The sequence below is a fragment of the Mustela nigripes genome, chromosome 2 (genome assembly GCF_022355385.1).
Source record: "Mustela nigripes isolate SB6536 chromosome 2, MUSNIG.SB6536, whole genome shotgun sequence".
In the NCBI taxonomy this organism is placed as follows: Eukaryota; Metazoa; Chordata; class Mammalia; order Carnivora; family Mustelidae; genus Mustela; species Mustela nigripes.
The window spans coordinates 53798353-53819119 of record NC_081558.1 but is presented as its reverse complement, the minus strand read 5'-3'; the positions used below and the strand labels follow the sequence as shown (position 1 = coordinate 53819119).

The window sequence follows — 20767 nt, the reverse complement described above, 5'->3', positions numbered from 1 at the left end:
TCTCCCAACCCCCTTTCTCTGGACCCTGTAGCACCCTATAAACACTTTAATCTCCACCATACTAGTAGATTACACTTATTTTATTTATTTATTTTTTTAAAAGATTTTATTTATTTGACAGAGAGAAATCACAAGTAGGCAGAGAGGCAGGCAGAGAGAGAGGAAGGGAAGCAGGCTCCCCGCTGAGCAGAGAGCCTGATGTGGGACTCGATCCCAGGACCCTGAGATCATGACCTGAGCCGAAGGCAGCGGCTTAACCCACTGAGCCACCCAGGCGTCCCAGATTACACTTATTGAATGGTTATTTTCCAAAGAAAGTGCTAAAGGCTTTATACACATTAGATCATTTGATATTCACAGCATCGCCATGAGGCCCATGTTCTATGGAGAGAAGAATTAAGATTTAGAGAAAGGCTTGCCCAAGGTCTGCTACTTCCTAATAAATGGTGAAACTGAAATTCAAATCTAAGTTTAATTTCAAATGCTGTATTATAAGTATATAGTATTTATAAATTATATGATAAGTACTGATTTTTCTTCTTTATGTCTATGAGGTCATGAGGTATCAGAGGGCACACTATGTCTTGATCATCTCTGAGCCTCTGGAGGAAACACAGGAAGTACTTAGTTGGCTGAGTTAATGAGCGAGAAGGTTGTTCAGGCTAAGAATCCTGGATTGAAAAGTACAATTCTCCTGGTTGGTGAACAAGCCTAAAGGCAGGATCACTACACAATGAAGAAGTCTCCTGTAAAGTGTTTTCCTGTATCTAATAAACTCTAGTAACCTTTATGCATTGAGGTGAGGTACAGGAGAGAAATGTTAGCTGGTCTCACAGTGGGATTTTCAGAACTCTAAAGGTTCTCTTAAATTAAGTTTATTTTCATTCTTTTTTTCCCCCCCTTTTTATTCACAGAAGGAAACTTTGGGTTGATTTTTTTTTCTAACTTCTTATTCCATTGACTGTTATAAGTATCCTCCCCATATCACCCTTCTCCCCACCCCCAACCAATATTTAACTTTGGAACCATCAGCAAAAATCTCAGATTCTAAGAATGAAACAAATGATGTAGTCCTGGCTTAGAGAATCATGCCCCTGGGGGACCTGCGCCTTTCTCACAATTGCCATGCAATCATGAAAACCCTGATGCTTTAGCCTGTCACGGATCCTGGACTGGTGCCTTTGGTTTAATGACTGCTGATCCTCTTTCTGACGAATGTTCCAGATTTCAAAAGCTCTCAGCTATGCAAATGCACGTGCATCTGAAGTGGCAGCATTTTGTGTGAAGGCAGGTGTTGAATGTGGCTCCTCCAAAGGCTGGGACCCCACAGCCCTTGGACCTCTGCTAACTGGGCACTGACTCCTTAGAGCCCTATCTCCTTCTTCCTTCCTCTTGGGCAGCATCAGTCAAAACTTCTGCTGAAGAGATTACATTAATCTAGTGGGTTTCATTTATCATGACAGCTCAAACAACCAAACCCTAAAGTGCAGCTGATCAGGCTTGCTGGAAACTCTTGGCTTCAGTGCAGTATAATGGAACTGGCTCCTTTAGGAGTGGAGAAGGATCTGGTTTGGATTTTCAAATCCCTCTTTGGCAAATTATTTTTTTTATTATGTGACAGATGAAGTTTGGCTGAATGGCTGAAATTCTGTGGCCACTGATTTATATTTTCTCCAGTGACGAGTTAGATCATTTACAGATCTGTCCCTGTCCCCTTTACTGAGCCTCAGTCAAGGCAAAATGGAGCACCACTGAATGGAAAAAGTAGTACACTTTAACAGCTCTGTGACCCTGGGCAAACTGATTAAGGTCATTGCACCTCGATTTTCTCTTCTGTATATATGTAATTCACATAATTAAACTGGGGAAATACACTCAAAGTGTGATTACAAAAGTACATTAACAGGCTTACACTTAAATTTAAAACACTGACTTCTTTAAAAAAGTAAAAAGCTAGCTTCCCTTGGTCTTAAAGCATTCCCTAGAATCAAAGGCAAAAGGGATTTGTCAAGGTTGCTTCCCACCTTCTATCCTGTTGGAAGGACTTCCCTCTCCCTCTCCTCTTTCTCCTTCCACACTTTCTTTCCACATTCAAACCCTTGCTGAGCTAAGCTGGACACCACAAATATGCCATGGCAGTCTACGGAAGTACCCAGAGCCCTCCTGGGTCCTCACCTTTCCCTCTCCACTCAGTGCCTGCTAAGATACTGATTTTAGAAGACCCGTCTGAGATGTTCTTCCTGCACCTTGCTGAGGTCTGCAATTGCATCAGGGTCAAAGGACCCTATTTACTGGCCTAGGCTGCCTAGAAGGCCCTTTTGGGAAAGTGAGTGTTGACTCACACACTCCAGGACACAACGCTAGAGGAAGCTGGAGTCAATTACTGATTTTTAACTCCCAGGCTGCAAAGAATTGGGAAAGCAACCTTTCCGGTCCCCACTCAGACAGCGCTGGAACTGATTACAGAGGGCTGCTGATTATGAGGAAACCTACAAAACCCCCACCATATCCAGATCTGACTCCGTCATGGGGAGAGCTATCTGAAGATTTCAATTCTCTTGACCCTCTTGGGATCTGTCCACCTGGGCCAGGCATTTCCTGAGCACAGATTTTCTCAGGAGGTGTCTGGGGGAACCAGAGGGCCTCAGTGGAGTCTCCTGAAGGAGAGCCAGAAAACCCCAAGTGTTTGTCTCTATTCTAGAAACTGCTGTTAGGGCTTTTCCGATCTTTGTCTATTGGCTTTCTGATACAGGCCAATCTGAAAAGGACTGTATCTAGGGGATTTGGGGGGAACAAAAAGTCCGGTAGTTGGGGAGCTGTAAATTGATCCACAGACAATGAAACACCTTAGTTCAGGTGCCTGATGAAAACCAAAGGAGAAGTAGGGCTTCTTTTTACACTTCCTCTCCAATTTCCTTTATTCCATTCTAAGTTCACAGACGTGTTAAAAAGAGCAATGGATTTGGAAACTGAAGCCTCGAGTCCTGTCTCTCTTCCACTTAGTTTCTTTATGACTCGGGACCAGTCCTCTAATCTTTCTGGGTTTTGGTTTAATTTTTTAAATCGATGGTACTTCTTTTATAGGGTTGTGGTGAGAATGAACTAGGTATAGGGACACTGTAAGATGTTACTATTCTCTTGGTTTATCCAAATAAAGACAGTTTCCACCGGGATGGGGTCAGGAGTGTAAGTGGGGTTGGGCTGGCAAATACACAGTGGGGAAGGGGAAGGTTCCTAAACTGATTCTGGTTAAGATCACAGACTCAGGAACACAAAAAAATAATTCCTGATGCAGGCTCATGTTTGAGGGGTTTAGGCAGATTCTCATTCTTGTGGTTGAATGCATAAAAGCAAGACAGTCTAAGAGCAATAATAAAACAAGGAAGGCATGGGACCTTAAGTCACTTCTTTCTTGAACTGATGGTGTTCGGGCTTCTGCAGTACTTTTCTGATCAAGCAGAATCATGGTGAGCATTAGGCAAAACTGTGAGTTCAGCCAGCTTTATCTCTAGTAAACTATGGTAGGGCCTATAGCAATTCCCTTCTACATTCCTACCTTTGGAGGAAAAAATAATGTAAGAAGGTTTTACATGGGCTGTTCCTCTCATAGTTAAATTTCAATTGGAGCTGGATGGAGTGCAGGGATTCTCAACTTTGGCTGCACACTGAAATCACGTGGGGAGATTAAAACCCTGCAAACGAATACCTGGGTGCCATCTCCAGAGATTCCTACTGACTTGGTCTGGGGTATGACCTCCAAGGTTTTTAAAAGCTCCTGGATCATTCTAGTGAACAGCCAAGAGTAAGCACTACTGGCTTAGTGGGAAGCAGCTGGATTCCCAGCCTTAAAGCTTACTTGCTGGGTAGCCTTGAGCAAGTTCCTTAACCTTTCTGTGCCTTGGTTTCCTCACTTAACAAATGGAGACATACAAGTAATGTGACTCATAGTGTTGGTAGGAGGATTAAATGAGTTAATAGATGGCAAATGCCAGAGCAGTGTCTGATACCTAGTAAGGTAGCTATTTCTAATATCACTAGACTCTTTTTCCTTCCTACCTTTCTTCTCTCATTTGTCTGATTTTTCCTGGGTCCTCTATCTTTTCTGTTCTTTCTTCCTTAATTGCTCCTTTCTTCTCGGCCATCTCTCCACTCACCCCTCCAGATGTTTTTCCCTTTCCACTATGGGACCTGCACTGTACTGGAGGTTTGGTAATAGGAATCCTAGCAGGGCAAGTCTAAATTGATCAGAAGTTTGCATAATGGATGATTTTAGGAGAAATGCAGTTGATGATGGCTCTCTGGGCAAGGGGACAACACAACCAGAAGGTCTTGTAAACATGTTATCAAACAGATAAAGAGCTTCTGTAACGAGCTGTTCTGCTGTGAACCCACATGTTATCGCCAGTCCTTCATTGTGGGGTGGGTTAATATTCTAACATTTCCCTTATGAATGCTTTTTCTGTCTATGTCCAAATGATAACCCCTCCTTACAACAATAACACATGGGATGTGGTCAAGATGGGGAAAGGGGATGACCACCACAATGAAAACCATCGAGAAAACCATTCCACACACCAGCTTCCCTCATCTCACACACCAAATGCCACCGCCAAAATCCACCTCCCCAACTACAACAGCGGTAGACACAAAGATATTATAATGAGGTGAGTAGTGCTTTCTTCTTTTCTGTCTTCAAAGCTCTTTGCATTGCTCAATGCTACCTCAATGGAGTAAAATGAGCTTGGGCTCTGTTTTATTTCCAGGTCTCGCAGAGTGGAAATTTTACTGGAGCTCTCTCCATCCTGCCCTTGGGAAGTCCTTGTCTTTCCTGTCTCCTTTCACCCCGGTGGGGGGTTAAGGTCCCCCTAAAGGCTGCTCAATGGAAGCTCAGCCATGTGGTTTGCTGAGGGTTCTCTGTGTCAGCCCAGGACAGCAGCGTGTTCTTCCTTTTAGCTGAGGGATACAGATTAATTTCTGCTCCTTCTATGTCCAACACTGGCTCTGAGCAGCTGGAAATGGGGTGTGAGTGGGGGGGGGGGGGTGGAGAAGGCTGGAGAAAAAAGAGAATGATTTTTTCTTCCTCATCAAGGCTGACACACTCCTCCCCCTAACCCAGTTACACTTCATTGCTTCCTCATCCTCTAGAAATGACAATAACTGAACATAAAACATAGCCAAGTATTTGTTTCCTGCAATTCTCCCTATCTTCCTTTCCAGTGTCTTTGAGAAGAACTTGTGATCTCAAAACATAGGTGTGATCTTTAATCTCCAAACATGACCTCTCAACATATAATGTCCCAAAACTTTATCAGAACCTTCGGAGTGTGGAAACTCACTGCACTCCTGCTATTCTCTGTCTCCTTGAAGGGGCCAGGAGGCTCTGAGTTCTCCCTTTAGCCTGTCAGGCCTCTCCCTCTTCCTCCAGTATCTCTTTCCCTTAGGGTTTTTTTCCCCTCAATCCACAACTAATCCCCTTAAAGTGATAGCTGATAAAGGGATTAGCTGATATCTCCCTAGGGGTATTTATATTGTAATAAGGGATTTCAAGAATCCCCATTGGTGGAACTGCAAGCAATCGGACTGGCAAGATGCATAGAGCTACCTCGAATTCTATCATACAGGGGAAAAGGGAAAATTAGCACTTATTGTGTGCTTAACATGTCCCAGGCATTGTGCCAGAGGCTTCACATAATGTTATTTCATTTACTTAAGACACTGATAAGGAAATTAGGGCCCAGGGAGGTAAATAATTGAGTGAAATCACACATCTAGTAAGTGGTGGTAGGGCGTGGGGTCTGAACTCCTGGCTGTCCCTGGGATTCCAAAAGCTTTCCAATGCCCCCAGCCCGCCTCTTCTGGTTTTCTTTTTTGTCAGTCTGGCAAGACCCTTGATAGGTGCTTTCCCTGGGAGTGCATGGCTCCTTCACAACCTGTGTTGGCCTTTCAGTGACGAGTGACTAGAACCCCTCCTGAGTTTCATTCTTCCTCACTCGTAGATGATCTGTCTGAATGTCTTGGTGGATTGTGCCAGTCTGGAAGGCTGCCTGGGGTCACCCAGAGTTTAAACACACATTGTGAGAACCCAGAATGATAAACTGCTCCAAAAAGCGGCCCACTGACTGACTGACTGAACCTTTTCCAAGACTCCTGGTGTGGCGATAGGAATGACTCAGCAGTTTGGCTTTCAATCCCATGTCTGTCTCTGAGGTCAAACCCAGCCTTGCGCTCCCTCACGGACATGATCCCAGCCTACCAGGCTCAGGGTGAGGAAGAGATTTTAATTCTGAAGCAGTCACAGAAAAAGATGCTTGTATGTTCTACAAACAACAAAAGCCTGTGTGTATGTGTGTCTCTTCTGTGTGTGTCTGCGTGTATGTGTATTTTTAAGTTTCTCAGATGATTCTAGTATGTTTCATCTTCTCCCTTACCCTCCGGCCAGCTGGTTTTTAGAATTGGTGTGCCAGTTGAGAACTCATTGATAGACTTCACCTTTCTCTAAAACAAGTCCACAAAGTTATGAGAAGAGTGAACTAATGGGGCATTTCTCGATAACACTGACTGAGTCATTATTCAAAGCCATCCTGGCCGCCTGACAAAGGTTTTCCCACTGGTGGCAGCATCATGGTGGGAAGAGCGAAGGAGAAGAGTGTCATACGCTGTGTAGACACAGTGTAGGTGCCCATTACAGACTTTTCAGTTAATAAATGAATGCTATTACTCTCTGATTCCATCATGGCCCACATGGGAGACAGAAACCATGTAATAACACTCTTCCACTGTCCTGCTCAGAGCTTAGTCAGACAAGAAATCAGAGGTCCTTGTTTATTCTCAGTATCATGAGAAAGAAGTTAGAAAAACAACTTTTACCCCTTAGGGTAAAATAAACAAACAAACAAACAAACAAAACTTGTATGGATAAGAGAGCTGCCTATTTCACTCACAAAGGTGAGTTAGAAGAAAGTAGGCCTACTGGTGTTCACAGTGTTTTTAATACCTAGGTTTTCAATTATTCTGGGTTGTGTCTCCTCCAAGTCAATGAGTAAGGCTGATGCTGACAGAGAAGATATGGGGGTCGCTGGACCTACAGAATCAGAGGCCTCCTAAAGCTGGGGTTTCCTCAAGAAAAGCATAGGCCACTCAGGGACCTGTACTCTGTCTTCCGTTCTAGAGAAGTGCTATGCTGTCCATTCTAACTGGTGGACACAGCTCCACAGACAATATGGAAGGACTACACATGAGCTGGATATATCCTCAAGATTGTGAAGGGCCTTAACGCACGGGGAAAAGAGATGGAATACTCAAGCTCAGAGTCCTCAAACCCTGCCCGAGAGCTGGTGTGTGGTGTTTGCCACTACAGTGTTTGAGCAGAACAAGCACTGTTTCTGAAAGGCAGGAAAAGCTGAAGTTACTGGAGGACATTTTAACAATTTTAAATTTTTCTCATAGACTTCTTCTGCAACCACTTATCTCGGTTAGAACCTGGTGTAAGATGGTATCTGATGAAGTATGAATGTATTCACTTAGTTACTTAGAGCCTACCGTCAATTTTTGTGGTGAGTGCCACACTCAAGTGCCATCATTTCTGAGGGCCATGCTACCTGAACAAGTTTAAGAACATGGCACCAGTCTTCAGTGTTATCCTGGGCTCCATTCTTTCCTTCCCACAGCAATTTTCAAACCTCGTGTGTCATTTTGTTAGGTTTAAAACCGTGTCTCGAGAAGGCCTCTGGATATTGGTAGGTGATATTGAGACTACAACCTGAAAATTCTTTACTGAAATATTTGGAGGCAAAATGAAATAGGTAGTTTTTGATAATTGACAAAGAACTCAGGACCAAGGTACTTAACTGGGATGCTTCCACATCCCAATACACAGTAGGGCACCAGTGTGAAGATCAGAGAGACCTAGGTCTGAACCGTGGCCTCGCCAATTAGTGGCTCTGGGACCTGGGACAAGTTGCTTAATCTTAGAGCTCTAAACTTCCATTTTCTCCATTTGTAAAATGAGGATAACAACAGACTTTGCAGAGCTGCAGGAAAGGTTAAACAAAGATTATGAAGTCTGTAAGGTGCTCACGTATATATTCTGGCATATAGTGAGGTATTCAATAAATGGCTGCTAGTATTATTATTAGTATTTCACTATTATGCATCCAGTAGGCATTTATTAGGTATATATTCTGAACTGGATGCTGTGTTTTGATTCTGTTCTGTACAATCTGTACCTGTATCCACACACACAATTATAACCAAAGGTAAGAAACAGAAGCCCCAGGTGACCTGAAACTGTCTTAAGAGCATCAACTCTTGGGGTGCCCGGTGGCTCAGTGGGTTAAGCCTCTGCCTTTGGCTCAGGTCATGGTCTCAGGGTCCTGGGATCGAGCCCGGCATCGGGCTCTCTGCTCAGCAGGGAGCCTGCTTCCCCCCCCCCCCACCCCCTGCCTGCCTGTCTGCCCACTTGTGATCTCTGTCAAATAAATACATAAAATATTAAAAAAAAAAAAAAGAAAGAAAGAAAGAAAAAAGAGCATCAACTCTTCCTGGGTCTGCTAATGTACAGCTTTGAGAACAATTCCCCTTTCTTGTGCCTTACCTTCCCTGCACCCCCCTGCCCACTCAACAGAAGCAGCACACATGATCACTCCAAGGACAGTTGTCCAAAGTTGCTTCAGAGAGAAAGAACATGGCTGGGATGGCTGGAAAATGAAGGAGCTGCCATAGAGGTGGTTTGCATAACCAAGCCAGACTCAACAGGGTAAATGAGGAGGCTGGTCCCTTGCCATCTGTGGCTATTGTATCAATATTTACAGCTTCTCTGTCATTAAGATGGTGATGGCAATCTGCCTCCAAAAATACATTGTAAAACCCGGTGAATTTCCTCCCCCATATATTGGAAGTTTGGGGAGAACTATAATGGATTCCAAACTGTTTTGAATTAACAAAAAGGGCTTTTTTCCTGTTGCACAGTTCCAGCTGGAAACTTCCTATGCTTTTCTTCACTGAACAGCAAATGCTCAAGGGGGCAAAGAGTCCAGTGGAGTGTCCTGGGGCTTGTCAGTTTTACTGACAAGCTTTACACTTGGCTTTGGTTGCTGGGTAGTTCTGGGAGTTTGCTAGTATGGCTGGCAGGAGGCTGTGGCGCCAGCTGCAAACCTGCCCTCGCTGGAGGTGGTGTTAATTACTCTTGACGCCACCCATCCTAGAGGGAGCAAGGAAGCTATTACTTATCAGGACTACTGAGGAAGCACTACCTCCAAATTAGGGGCCCGAACATTAGGGGGTCTGGTGAAGGGAGCACAGGTTGTGGCCACCAACCCAAGTGTGAGGAGGGTGACTGCGAGCCATTAGCCAGGTAGCAGGGGACAGGGTGTGAGGCAGAGAGGGTGCTCCGAGGTGACAGGATCCCTGGATTTCAGCCCCAGTTCCATTGCTCACTAGTTGTTAGGTCTCAGACAAATTGCTCAAGTCTTTTCCTTCTATGAGATGAGAATAAAAATGTAGGGGAATTGTCAGGATCTAATAAGAGAACATGTATGGAGTCCTCTTAAAACCATACCAAGTGCTGTCTGTTGTCTGGTTCTGGACTGTTGTTCTTTGTAGTCCCATTTTTTTTTTTTTTTCTTGCCTTGAGCTCAGAGGAGAAGAGAAAGAGGAGAAAAACTTGAGAAGAACTAGGTCATCTTTCTCAGCTAGCTTGGTTTGAGAGCTGAGTAAACAGCAAAGATGCTAAGCACCAGGCCAATCTAAGTACCAAATCTCACCGCATCAGCAGTTTCTAGGGTTGAAGTTGAATGACAGTGATCTTACTATAGCAACTCCAGTTTCCTCAGCAAATACTTAGTTGGGTCAAATCAGGTACTTTCATCCAAAAAAAAAAAAAAAAAATCCCCTTTAGGTTTTCTGGGCACACCTTGCCCTTAATCTTCCCAATTCCTTACCACCCCTCTCTTACAAGGGGGTCCATCTCCCCAACCCTCCTTCAGTCTAGGTTCATGGTCCCTCCACCAGAATGAAGCTCTTCTGTGATTCGAAGGCTAGCTCAGAATGAGGTCAGTGGGACCCCTGCCAAAAGCTCTTTTTCTGAAATCACTAAAGCTCTCTATAGACTTCAGCATAAAATGCACAAAAGACAATGATCCACTCTTTATCAAGATTACATAGGATCAGAAATTTGTTTACTGGATCAAAGCCTCTTGCTTACATGAATGTTTTCCCTTTCTGGAAAACCCAGGATAGGAAAAAAATTAAACCCATTGAGAAATTATGTATAAACCATAATAAACCATAGCCTGGGATACTGACCTCACCATCTACAGATGACTGGGATTCTGATCTTACTGGAATCCAGTCTTTGGACTGGAAAAGACTCAAATAGTTCTTTCTCTGGCCTATACCCAACTGGCTTCTCTGAGTAAAGAAGAGAATCAAATTTCTGTGTGTTGAGCAAACATGGGGTCCAGTTTATTCATTCTTATCTACTGCCTGTAGGTAGACTTCATCTACAAAAGCAAACTTTGATTGGGGAAGGATTTGCCTTTTGTGATATGGGAACTAGTCAACGGTTAATTCTATTTCTTTAAGGAAGTCTAAAATTATTCACAGGGTTTTCTTCTCATTATAATAATCTACAGGTATAATAATCTACAGCTGGCTGCTACCTACACATTTCTTTCATTGTTGTGAAGACCCTATAAGATCTGGATATTGGCTACCGTTACAGTAGTCTGTATGAGACCAAAAGGAACTCACTTACATGGCATCTACATTTAAAATGTACCATTTAAAATTTTCATAGTTAAAAGCCAAAACCTGTAATATACCTGTTAAATTGAATCAAACTATGCACTGTTATTTTTTGACCGATTAATGAGAAATTTAAAGCCAATAAATTGTTGGTTTTTAAATAACCTTGCTTGTGAGTTATAGGTAGCAATGGCTTTTTTCCTAGATGAAAACACCCTGTTGTCGCACGTGCCCATAAAACAACATTGCTCACTGGAGGTGCCTGGGTGGCTCAGTTGGTTAAGGGGCCAACTCCTGATTTCAGCTCAGGTCATGATCTCAGGGTCCTTGGACAGAGCCCCACTCAGCCTCCGTGCTCAGTGGGGACTCAATTTGAGGAGTCTCCCTCTCCCTCTGCTCTTCCCCCTGTTCATACATGCTCTCTAAAATAAATACATCTTAAAAAAAAAAAAACCAAACCCCAAAACAAAAAAACATTGCTCGAGCTCAGAAAAGTCCAGAAGTATCATGACTGTTTCTTGTGTAAACCTTCCCTGACTAGTGATTAATCATGTGTGAATAGCTTTTTTCAAATGCCTGCCTTAGCATGTCTATGGTGGGAATATAAACTGATATAAATGTTGCAGAGGACAATCTGGCAATGATGGAACAAAAGACTTAAAAATATTTGTAGCCATCTACCCAGCAATTCCACTTCTGGCTATTTAGAATGAGAAAATAATTTGAAATTTGAACAGAAATTTACACTTAAAAATGCTCACTGAAACACAAATTTAGGGCACATTTTTAATAATTTTCTAAAAACAATTTCTATATTCCTCTCTACAGGTCTTTTGAAATAAATCACCAACCATAAATAAGGAGATAATTAAATATATAATGGCCCTTTAAAAAATGAATATTTTATAGTCATTAAAATGGTAGTGTGTATACATAGATATGCTAGCGCATGCATAGAAACTTTTCAGGAGGAGAAATAGGACTTTGTTAATCTCATTTTATTCTGAGGCCAGAGAACTTTAATTTCTACTTCAACTTTTCTGTACTCTTTGAATTATGAAAATGACCAAGTATTACGTCTGTTTTAAAAAATTAATGAAAAATATGAACAGAGTATGTAATAACAGGGGGAAAATGATTAAGTGAGAAAAGGAATATAAAACATGGACTTCAGAGCATGCCTGGGAAAAATCTTAGAAATACATCAAATGTTAATAATCCTATTTCTATTCTTCATTAAAAACAAAATGTGCCTCAAAATATTAGCTAAGCAATAATGACTCATTTTCTCATCTGGTTTTTCAAAATTTAAGCTTCTTCTCCTAACGAACCTCAAATAAACTAGAATCTCACTCTTCTTTACTGAATTAATCATGGATCCCAGAGGATCAAGTGTTGATCTTTTAAGTAGATTCAGCCAAGATATTAAAACGTGTTGGAGAGTAATTTTTGTTACATTAAACATAACTTCCCCAAACGTCGCTTTTATATGAGTTACAACTTGATGCAGCACCAGAGGCCACAGAGTTAGCCTGTGTGCCCTACTGACACCTAGCTGCACCCAAGCCACGTAAAGGGCGGGATTACTGTAGACCCTGGACCCAGACTGCCCGAGCTCATCAGCCTGGCTCCCCATCTCCTGTTTGCTGGGTAGTCCTGGGCAAGTGACTAAAACATTCAGTCCTCTGATTTTCTTGTCTGCAAAATGATACCTACCTTGCTGGGCTGGGGAATTAAGTGTATGTATACTACATGCTTAGAATATGACCTAGGACATGGCAGGCACTTAACACAGGTTTGCTGCACCTGATTTCAGAAGCATTCTGCTTTCAAGTAACTGGACAACAAAGGAGGACAGAGTGCAGTGTGTTCTTTACAATATCTTGTATAGTTAGGCACAGTTTACCTCTAGAGGACCACCATCCCTCCCCATGTTGGCTTTTGCCAACAGAGGATATTCTGCCGAGGGCACACAGAAAGCTTGCCTGAAGCTCATTTCAGTAATGAAAATTCACTGCTTAAAAACAACTTTTATAAAGGGAGACAACAGTAAAACTTTCTTCTTCATAAGTTGGAAATGTGTGGAGAAGCCAATGAAAGTAGCATTTAGTATAAAACCTGGCTTTTGGAGTTGGTTAGTTAGATCATGTACTTGCAAGGCCAAAAATACAATGAACTGCTAAATCACTCAATTTGTTTCTCTGCTCTGTGCTGTTTGGTTCAGATTATATTCTTAATCATAGCCAACTACCTCCCAAAGGTACTCTAAGGGAAGCCACCAGAGAAATCTACCTGAGAGAATAGGTAGAAGTCAGTAGATAAATATCCCTTGATTCCTGATATTAGGAAAGCAATTCAAAGTAGTATCTTTCTGATGGTAGGGCAGGAACTTTCTCTATGTCAAGTGAGCACTGACTCCAGCAAAGTTGTATATGTCATTACTTAAATGACTTGAAGCACAGACTGGCCTGATGGGAAGAGAAGGGAAAAATAGAGAAGGGAAGGGAAAAGATAGAGAAAAGAAAAAAAAAAAGGAGAAGAGGGCATTTGTTTTTCACATTTGGATTTGGCTGAAAAAATATTATGAAGGATAAAAGAAGAAAAACCTAGGTTGTCCACAGCCTTCCAACAACAAATCTATGATCTTCTCTCCTGGTATTTTACCTGTGTAGTGATGCTCTCCTGACATCATGCCATTGGCATTTTCTGTCGGAAAGTGCAGTAAGTACAGAGAAAAGGACAAATGCTCAGGAAAGTCAAAATTCTTCCAGCCCTCACCCCCCCGTCCCACCCTCTCTCACAGAAGACTGAAATATGAATCTTACCTCCACTGAGAATAATGACGGCTATAAATATCGCCAAGTCGCTGTCATCTAATTCCAGTGCGTTGAACTTCACAGCAAACTCAAACTTGGGTTCCATAAAGTCACCAAAGGGCTTTCTCAGGCTCTTTAGAAACTCCCTTGTCATGAATCCTTGGCCCTCCGATATGAGAACCCCATCTTTATTCATCAAGGAGGCCAGCATCGTGTAAATGATCTCATGGACGCCATATTTTAGGAGAGTTACTTGGTCATTTAAGTCAAGGTTTACAAAACCAGGGATATTTTTGGCATACTCTGTGATCTCCTGAACAGCTTCCACTGAGCGGAACTGACATCCCTGAAAGATGCGAATGGCCACCTCTTTGCTCTGCTCCTGCAAGGGGGTGATGTGCTTGAACTTGATTTTATCTTCTCCCATCATTAAGGAATTCATATCATAGATAACAAATGGCTGCAAAAAAGAGGGGGGGGAGAAGAGGCTGAGTTGGAGATTTCCAATTCAGTGTGAACACCATTCTAGTTTCTTTATACACATTTGCTTTGTTAACTGAAATCTTTAAGGTAGAAAATACTTAATGAGAAAATACTTTCACCTCCCGATTATTCCTCTTGTCTTCTGGGACCAAACATATTTGACCAAACTTGTTCTTCTTTTCTTTCAACTTATAGTGCAACACTTTTACCTGTGACTGGCTAATAGTTCCAGTTTTGTGGTTGTGTGGAGAGTCTTTGTTGCTGACTTGTAAAATCATACAAAATCTGTTGTTTATCTTGGCTTTCAAGAGAACGTGTTTTTAAACTTCTTTCAGTGAAAAAAAATCATTTCGGCAACTCAGGGTTGAACACACCCACTTGAACATAAAGTAATCTTGCAGTTTTAGATTAAATCTACTCAGATCTCAAATGAAACTCAGTGTGCATGTAAAATATACTTAACTATAAAAAATCAGTTTGAAAGCACATGAGGAATACTGAGCCAAGAATATGTCTATTTCTTTTCTTAATGTTCTGGAAGCAATCTGTTTCAGAAAAAGCCAGATGTTTAAAAGCCTGTGGGTAAGCACTGCATAAAGTGGCAAAATTAAAAAAGGGTTTTGAAGTTATTTTTCAAAATATCTGTCTGTAAGGGTCAAATAATCAATAAAACACATGCATCAGTTACTCAAGTCTGCAACAGGCTGCCTTCAAAAGTAAGTTGTCATTAAGTGATCGCTTTCATTTCCTTGTACAGAACTGACCAAAGGAATGTGGTCATTGTGAAATTGATTCTCCAGGCTACTCTGATTGAAAAGGGGCAGCATTTTATACACATTGGAAACACTGAACTATATAAGTTAAACCCCCACTCCCATTCAAATAAGTGTCTACCCAAAAGCACTGGAATAAGAGTTAGAGTATTTGCACTCTAGCTTTGGCTCTATGGTCAAGTATGTGACTTTAGGAAAGTCATTTATCTTTCCTAGGCTCAAATTTCTCAACTGAGGGGAACAGATTACATTGGATGTTTCCATCTTTTCCCTTGAAGATTTTCTAGTTGCCTTTCTCAGCAGCTCTGCGTGTATGTGTGGAGGGGGTGTGTGTGTACATGTGGATATGTGTGAACATGAACATGCATGTACACTGAACATGAAGTCTCAGATGTACTAGAGTTTCTTCAGGCAGAGATGCTGAGAATTCCCTCCTGATGGGCAAGAGGAAGCTGTATAATGAGTGGCAGGAGTAAGCACCTTTAAGACCCACTGGTTCGGAGATTCTAACTATGAATCTCTACACAAGTCTATGATTTTCACCAATCTATTAAGTCTGGTCTACACTGAAGAAATAACACTAATGCTAAGGACCCTTAGATGTTGAGTAGACTACCAAGCCTGCATTTTATTTCAACACCATTCACTGGAATTATTCCAGAAATTCTTACCTTTTTTAACCAAAAAATTCACTTCAATGGTATCATTTAGTCAACCCCAAAAGATGGCAGGAGCAGGAACCCAAGAGTAAGTCTGCTTGGTGGCTCTATCTAATTCTTCAAGTAAATTAGGAACAAATAATGCTTACTGTTTTTGGACATTCTGCTTGCTTTCTTTTTTCTCTACTTCAGAATAAATATTATTAACGAGAGAGGGAAAAAAAGAGCAGCTAATCAGTCACATCAGTTAAAATGTACTGTTTCCCCAGAAGGTCAGATTCTAATCATGAGAAAGACTTGCTTTTATAGAACCTACAGAAAATGTGATTTCTGTCCTCTAGGAGTTCTGCAGCATATTATAATTTCTATCAATGATATATTGGCTTTCTTTACTGCCAGGAGAATCTGATGGTATCAATACCATACAGACCTAATAACAAAATAACGTGAATATAAATCATCCCCTCTTCACATATAGAAAGACTGTACCCAGAGCTACCCACTTCAACTCCTGGACGAGCTTCTGCTCAACCATGTGGCTTCTTGGCACAGAATGTATGCATGAAATTCTTCCACCTCCATGTAAGCAATTTATCTGGAACTATGCCCTGATAAGTCACCCTGTGACTCTTCCCCTTGACTTCCCCTGTCCCCTCATATAAAGCCCCAGGTTCCTGTTTTTGAAACTCTGTGATAGTTGAACATAGGGCACAAAATCCTGCTAATTTTCTCTCCCAATTTAACAACAATGTGACTTTAACCCCTTGGCAATCGATGTTGGTCAGGATTTCCTGGCAGTAAACACTCAAGGACAGAGAAAAGAATCAGCAGCCCCCACCACCATGCCAAACCATTCCAGTTCTTTTTTTTTGTTGGTTTTTTTTTTTTTTTTTTAAATCCCTTCAGCATTTTTGAAAAAGTGGTGAACTGGTAAAGAATTCTGGGTATTCAAATGCAAATGAATGCCAAGTGGATTTTTTTGTTTTTCTAAGATTTTGCTGTTTTCCTTGAGTTTCTGGAAGTCTGCATAGGTACTTTCAGCCTCTGTGTAAATCTCTCAAACTGCAAAAGGGATCACCAAACATGAGGTGTCCTTTCTTTGCCACCAACTCACCTATTCTTAGATTGCCAACACTTAACTCACACATTTCATGTTGGGACCTCCCACGCCTGCAACAGGGAAAACATAGAGAGTTGCCTGATTTACAGAAAGCGAACCACTTAAAATCAAGTGGAATTTGACCTGCACAATTTATCTTGGATCATTAACTTAATATTATACTTCTGGTAAAATATTCTATAGAAAATGAAATTTCACTTCCATATTTATTCTCTACAAATCAAAAGGAAGCCTTCCATGTTCTATTAGCTTGTATGGTATCATCTGATGATCTGCCATTACATCATCCTCAAATTTGGTCTTAATGATTTTATACTTCTAGTTTGCAGCTAACGATGTATTTATCTTCAGACACTGTATCAAAGGGCGAGATAAGCATTTCTTCTTCACAGGAAAGAATGTTTACGAACATCTGGGACACTACAGGGATAGATCCAGGTTTTGTGGGGCCGGAAATACACACAATCATTGGGCACATCTAGACAATTGTTGGGTTCAATAAAAAGCAAAACTACTCAGACCCTTCTGGCAGCACTGGAAGAGGCTTCCGCTGAGGCCAAGCCCTGACACTTAAGCTTCATTCATTTCCCAGTGAGTCTGCCTTTGGCCATTACGATACTTGTACTTCTCCTATGCTGGACAGACCAGAAAAAGGTGAGACTGACATGATGAAGAAAATTGTACTTCAACATGATGTTTTTCTTGGGAAGCAAAAACAGTCTCTGTAAGAGGAAATTACATTTCTTTGGAGAGATACATCAAATGTAATTAATTTTGATATATTTTCATTTGGCTCCACATATCAAAGCCAGGATGGGATTAAAGGTACTGTTTTATACAGGTTATTAAGTTTAGTTACTGGCCTCTTGCATGCCTCTATTGTATAGCACAACGATCATGAGGGAAGCTGGCTTAATAACGAAAATACAGTACAGTAATAAAAGTTGGCTTTTTTGACTGGAAAAATAGAACAATAGTGTTCCTTAGTAATCCATAACATCAGCATTTTAATATACAAGTTATGAAAGGGATTATGCATGAATGCTTTAAGTTTACAGCTCTTTTTGAATAATAAAATAACAAGGTAAAGGAGATAAACGAGAAAGTCAACTAATGAAGCACAGATTGTCCTGATGATTGTTTCAATTTGGGAGACTGGAATGAGTATAACAGACAGCTCTACCCTCTCACAGACCATCCCTTGGTAACCATGTCAGAGTTAAAACTGGCCTGGAAAAATTTTTGCCCCCTCTCAAGGAGCTCTTTTGATATCCTTAGTTTTCATGACAGATTAGAGCAAAGGCTCAAGGAAGAGAAACTGAATTCTTAGGGCCTATCTTCTTCATTTTGTTTCCTTCTTCCTTTATTTATACTTCTGACTGGCTTTCATCCTTTAAGAGACTTGGTTCCCCTGGATTAGCTCTAGTGGGTGACTGTTCATCAAAATGCATTGGTTAGGTTTCTTTAACTTCTGGTTTTGCCCATTTCTATTTTCCTCCTGTTGAGAACCATGGGATTTACAGAACCAAAGGGGTCTTCAGAAATCACCCACATCATCATTCTCTGACGAGGTACGAATACACTGAATGAAGTCAAAAGACAATCCAAAGTCAAGTAACTATTTACAGCAAACCATGAACTGCAACTAGATATCCTGACTCATGACTAGTTCTTTTCCCTTTCTCTTGCTTTCTACATGACTTCCCCACTATTCCTTCTTTAAATAAAATGACTATCCTGGGAGAAATTTCGGCTTTTAAACCCAACCTCTTCCATGGTAAGGTCTTGGAGGCAGTGCCTTTGAGCAATTATTTCCTAGAAGTGCTAGCTAAGTGCTGGATGTGACAGAAGGGAAGTCTGAACAATCTCTCAAATGTAATTCTGTTTTCCTGCATGGTTTAGAGATTTAAGACAAATAAAAGCTTAATGGGAAGAATTATTCACACTCCAATGAACTAGAATATAATCACAGCTCTTAAAAAACCATCCATTGCCAGCCAAAGTGTTACTCAGCTGGCAAACTAATCGTTACCAAAAAAATAAAAAAAAAAAGTTCCCATGCTTTTCTTCAATCTTTTTAATTTGTTGTCTGAAAGAACACAATTGGTTCAGATCTGTTATATCTTTGGCTAGTCCTGATGGTCCTGGCAATAAAGGAATTTATTTTATTCACATTAACATCTAGATTAAGGATCCCAGGAACCCCGTTTCTTCATTAGCCACCCAAACAAGTCAGCACTACTAGCCTGCTCTTTATTTATATTGGGGCCCCTAAGTCTCTCTTCTCTGATGGTTTGTCTGGTATCTTTCTTCTCAGGGGAGTAAATTCCAACTCACTCAGATTTTTCCACAGATGAAGGGAAAAGAAACCACCTTTGTTCAGCTCTAAGTGTAGGACAGAAAAGAACAGATACCTTTCCAATAGCTCCGAGAGTTACTGGGTTTGACAGCCACTGTAAATTTTAGAATGGGAACATCTGAATGGGTACAGAATGGTTTTCACCGAAGTTTACATTTCCAAACTGGTTTTATTATTTAGTTGTTTCATATTTCACATACTATTTAGAAAAACCAGTTTTACGATGGCACCAGTTTGCTCTCGTAATTATAGAAACAGTGACTCTGCATGTACCCATCAGAAGCAATGTGATGCTTTGGGACCCAAAGTCTAATATAGTACAAATAACGAGTTTTATTCCTTATTGGCAGATAGAGTGCAGCAAGGGCCTCACCATCTCTCAGATATGGCATGAAAAGTTGGCAGGCGCACGAAGGGTTTTTCTATTTGTTGTTTTATGACAAGCCATGGCACTTAAAATGGCTTTTGAAAACCACTCTTTGTTTATTTTCACCAACAAACATGGGATCATGTGACAATGATACACCCAGTGTGTTCATCGCATAGGGGTAATAGCCAAACACTGGAAACTTCCAAAGTCCATTCGCTTCTCAAATTGCCATCATGAAACCCAGCACACCGGTTCTAGAGTTATGGTTTTCAGAGTTCAGTGGGATCTCTTAAAGAAGGTGCTGGCTGCTACAAGTCACTGAAAGGGAAAGAGACTGAGGGAGAGTCAGTGCCACCACAGGGTGACTAAAAGGCTTCCTGTTAGTAAACTTTCTTCTCGGGTTAGCTATATCCAGCAATTCCATATTCATCTAGCCCTGAGCCTAAAACTCCCAAGCATCATTCTTTCAGGCAAGGCAATGAAAAGTAGGGGTATCATACCCTGAAGACACAATGTCAAAGTTAAAAAGACAGGAGGGAAGCGGAAGCACATATCTGCTCATTTATCTGTTTTGAAAGGTGTGAGGGGCACCAGGAAATAAGATACAGGAGATGGAAGTTTAGTTGAGAAGCAAGAAGCCCTGCTTGGCCTGGAGGCAAATGCTGGTAGAGGTTCCAAGAGGAGAGATTAGCAGGTATATCCCCAAATAAAACAGAACAGGCAATGGTTAAATGGAGCAGTAGGATAAATTTACAGAATGGCCACTTCAATAGAGTCGTTTCCTCTTCCAAAGACTCTGGGTAACTGGCCATCCTTTATGCTGAGCAGCCTCCCCCCAGGCTTGGCCTAACCAACACGAATGACATCAATCTCAAGCCGGGTCTATAATGAGATCCACGCTGTCCTACTGCACCAGCCATGGCCACTTTTCCATATCCCCCACCCTCTCGAGAGTCCATACTTCCGCACGACCTATCCTATCAATGCAAATCTTAACTTTCATAAGTCTTGGCCAAGAGATAACATAACACCCCTGAGAGAGATGCTATCAAATAAATAACATGACCACGTCAGATAAAGAACAAATCTCTAGTCTCATTGGAAATCACATTTTGGATTTTTTTTTTCCCCTCTCCCATTTTCTCTCTGAACTATTTCTTTCCACTAGTGCTTAATTTGATTTTGCAAGATAAGGAGAAAAGAAAGAGCCAAACAATTCTATTTCAGGTTTTGTGTAATCAGGGAGTGGATTATTTTAATTTGGCCCAGTCTTGCTTTCCTTTCCAGACCCTAACAAGAGGCAATTCTGCCTCGATCCAGACCATTAATGATGTCCAGGTTGGTCAGCAAATATTGGGTTAGTTAGAGGCTCTCCGTACAAAGTCCAGAATTTCAAAGGGGCATAGGCAACAGTTTTTTAATTCAATTAAACAAATACATTCTG

The 20767-nt window shown here is 41.4% G+C and overlaps 1 protein-coding gene across 5 annotated transcripts in view; it reads right to left on the bottom strand.

Annotated features, from left to right (window-relative positions):
• The window catches only part of PPARG (peroxisome proliferator activated receptor gamma), a 132253-nt gene that overhangs the window by 4002 nt on the left and 107484 nt on the right, over positions 1–20767 (bottom strand). For all 5 annotated transcript variants that reach the window (XM_059390351.1, XM_059390354.1, XM_059390353.1 and 2 more), the window contains one exon: positions 13569–14019. In XM_059390351.1, coding sequence (XP_059246334.1) covers positions 13569–14019 — 451 coding nt within the window. The remainder of the gene's footprint in view (positions 1–13568; positions 14020–20767) is intronic.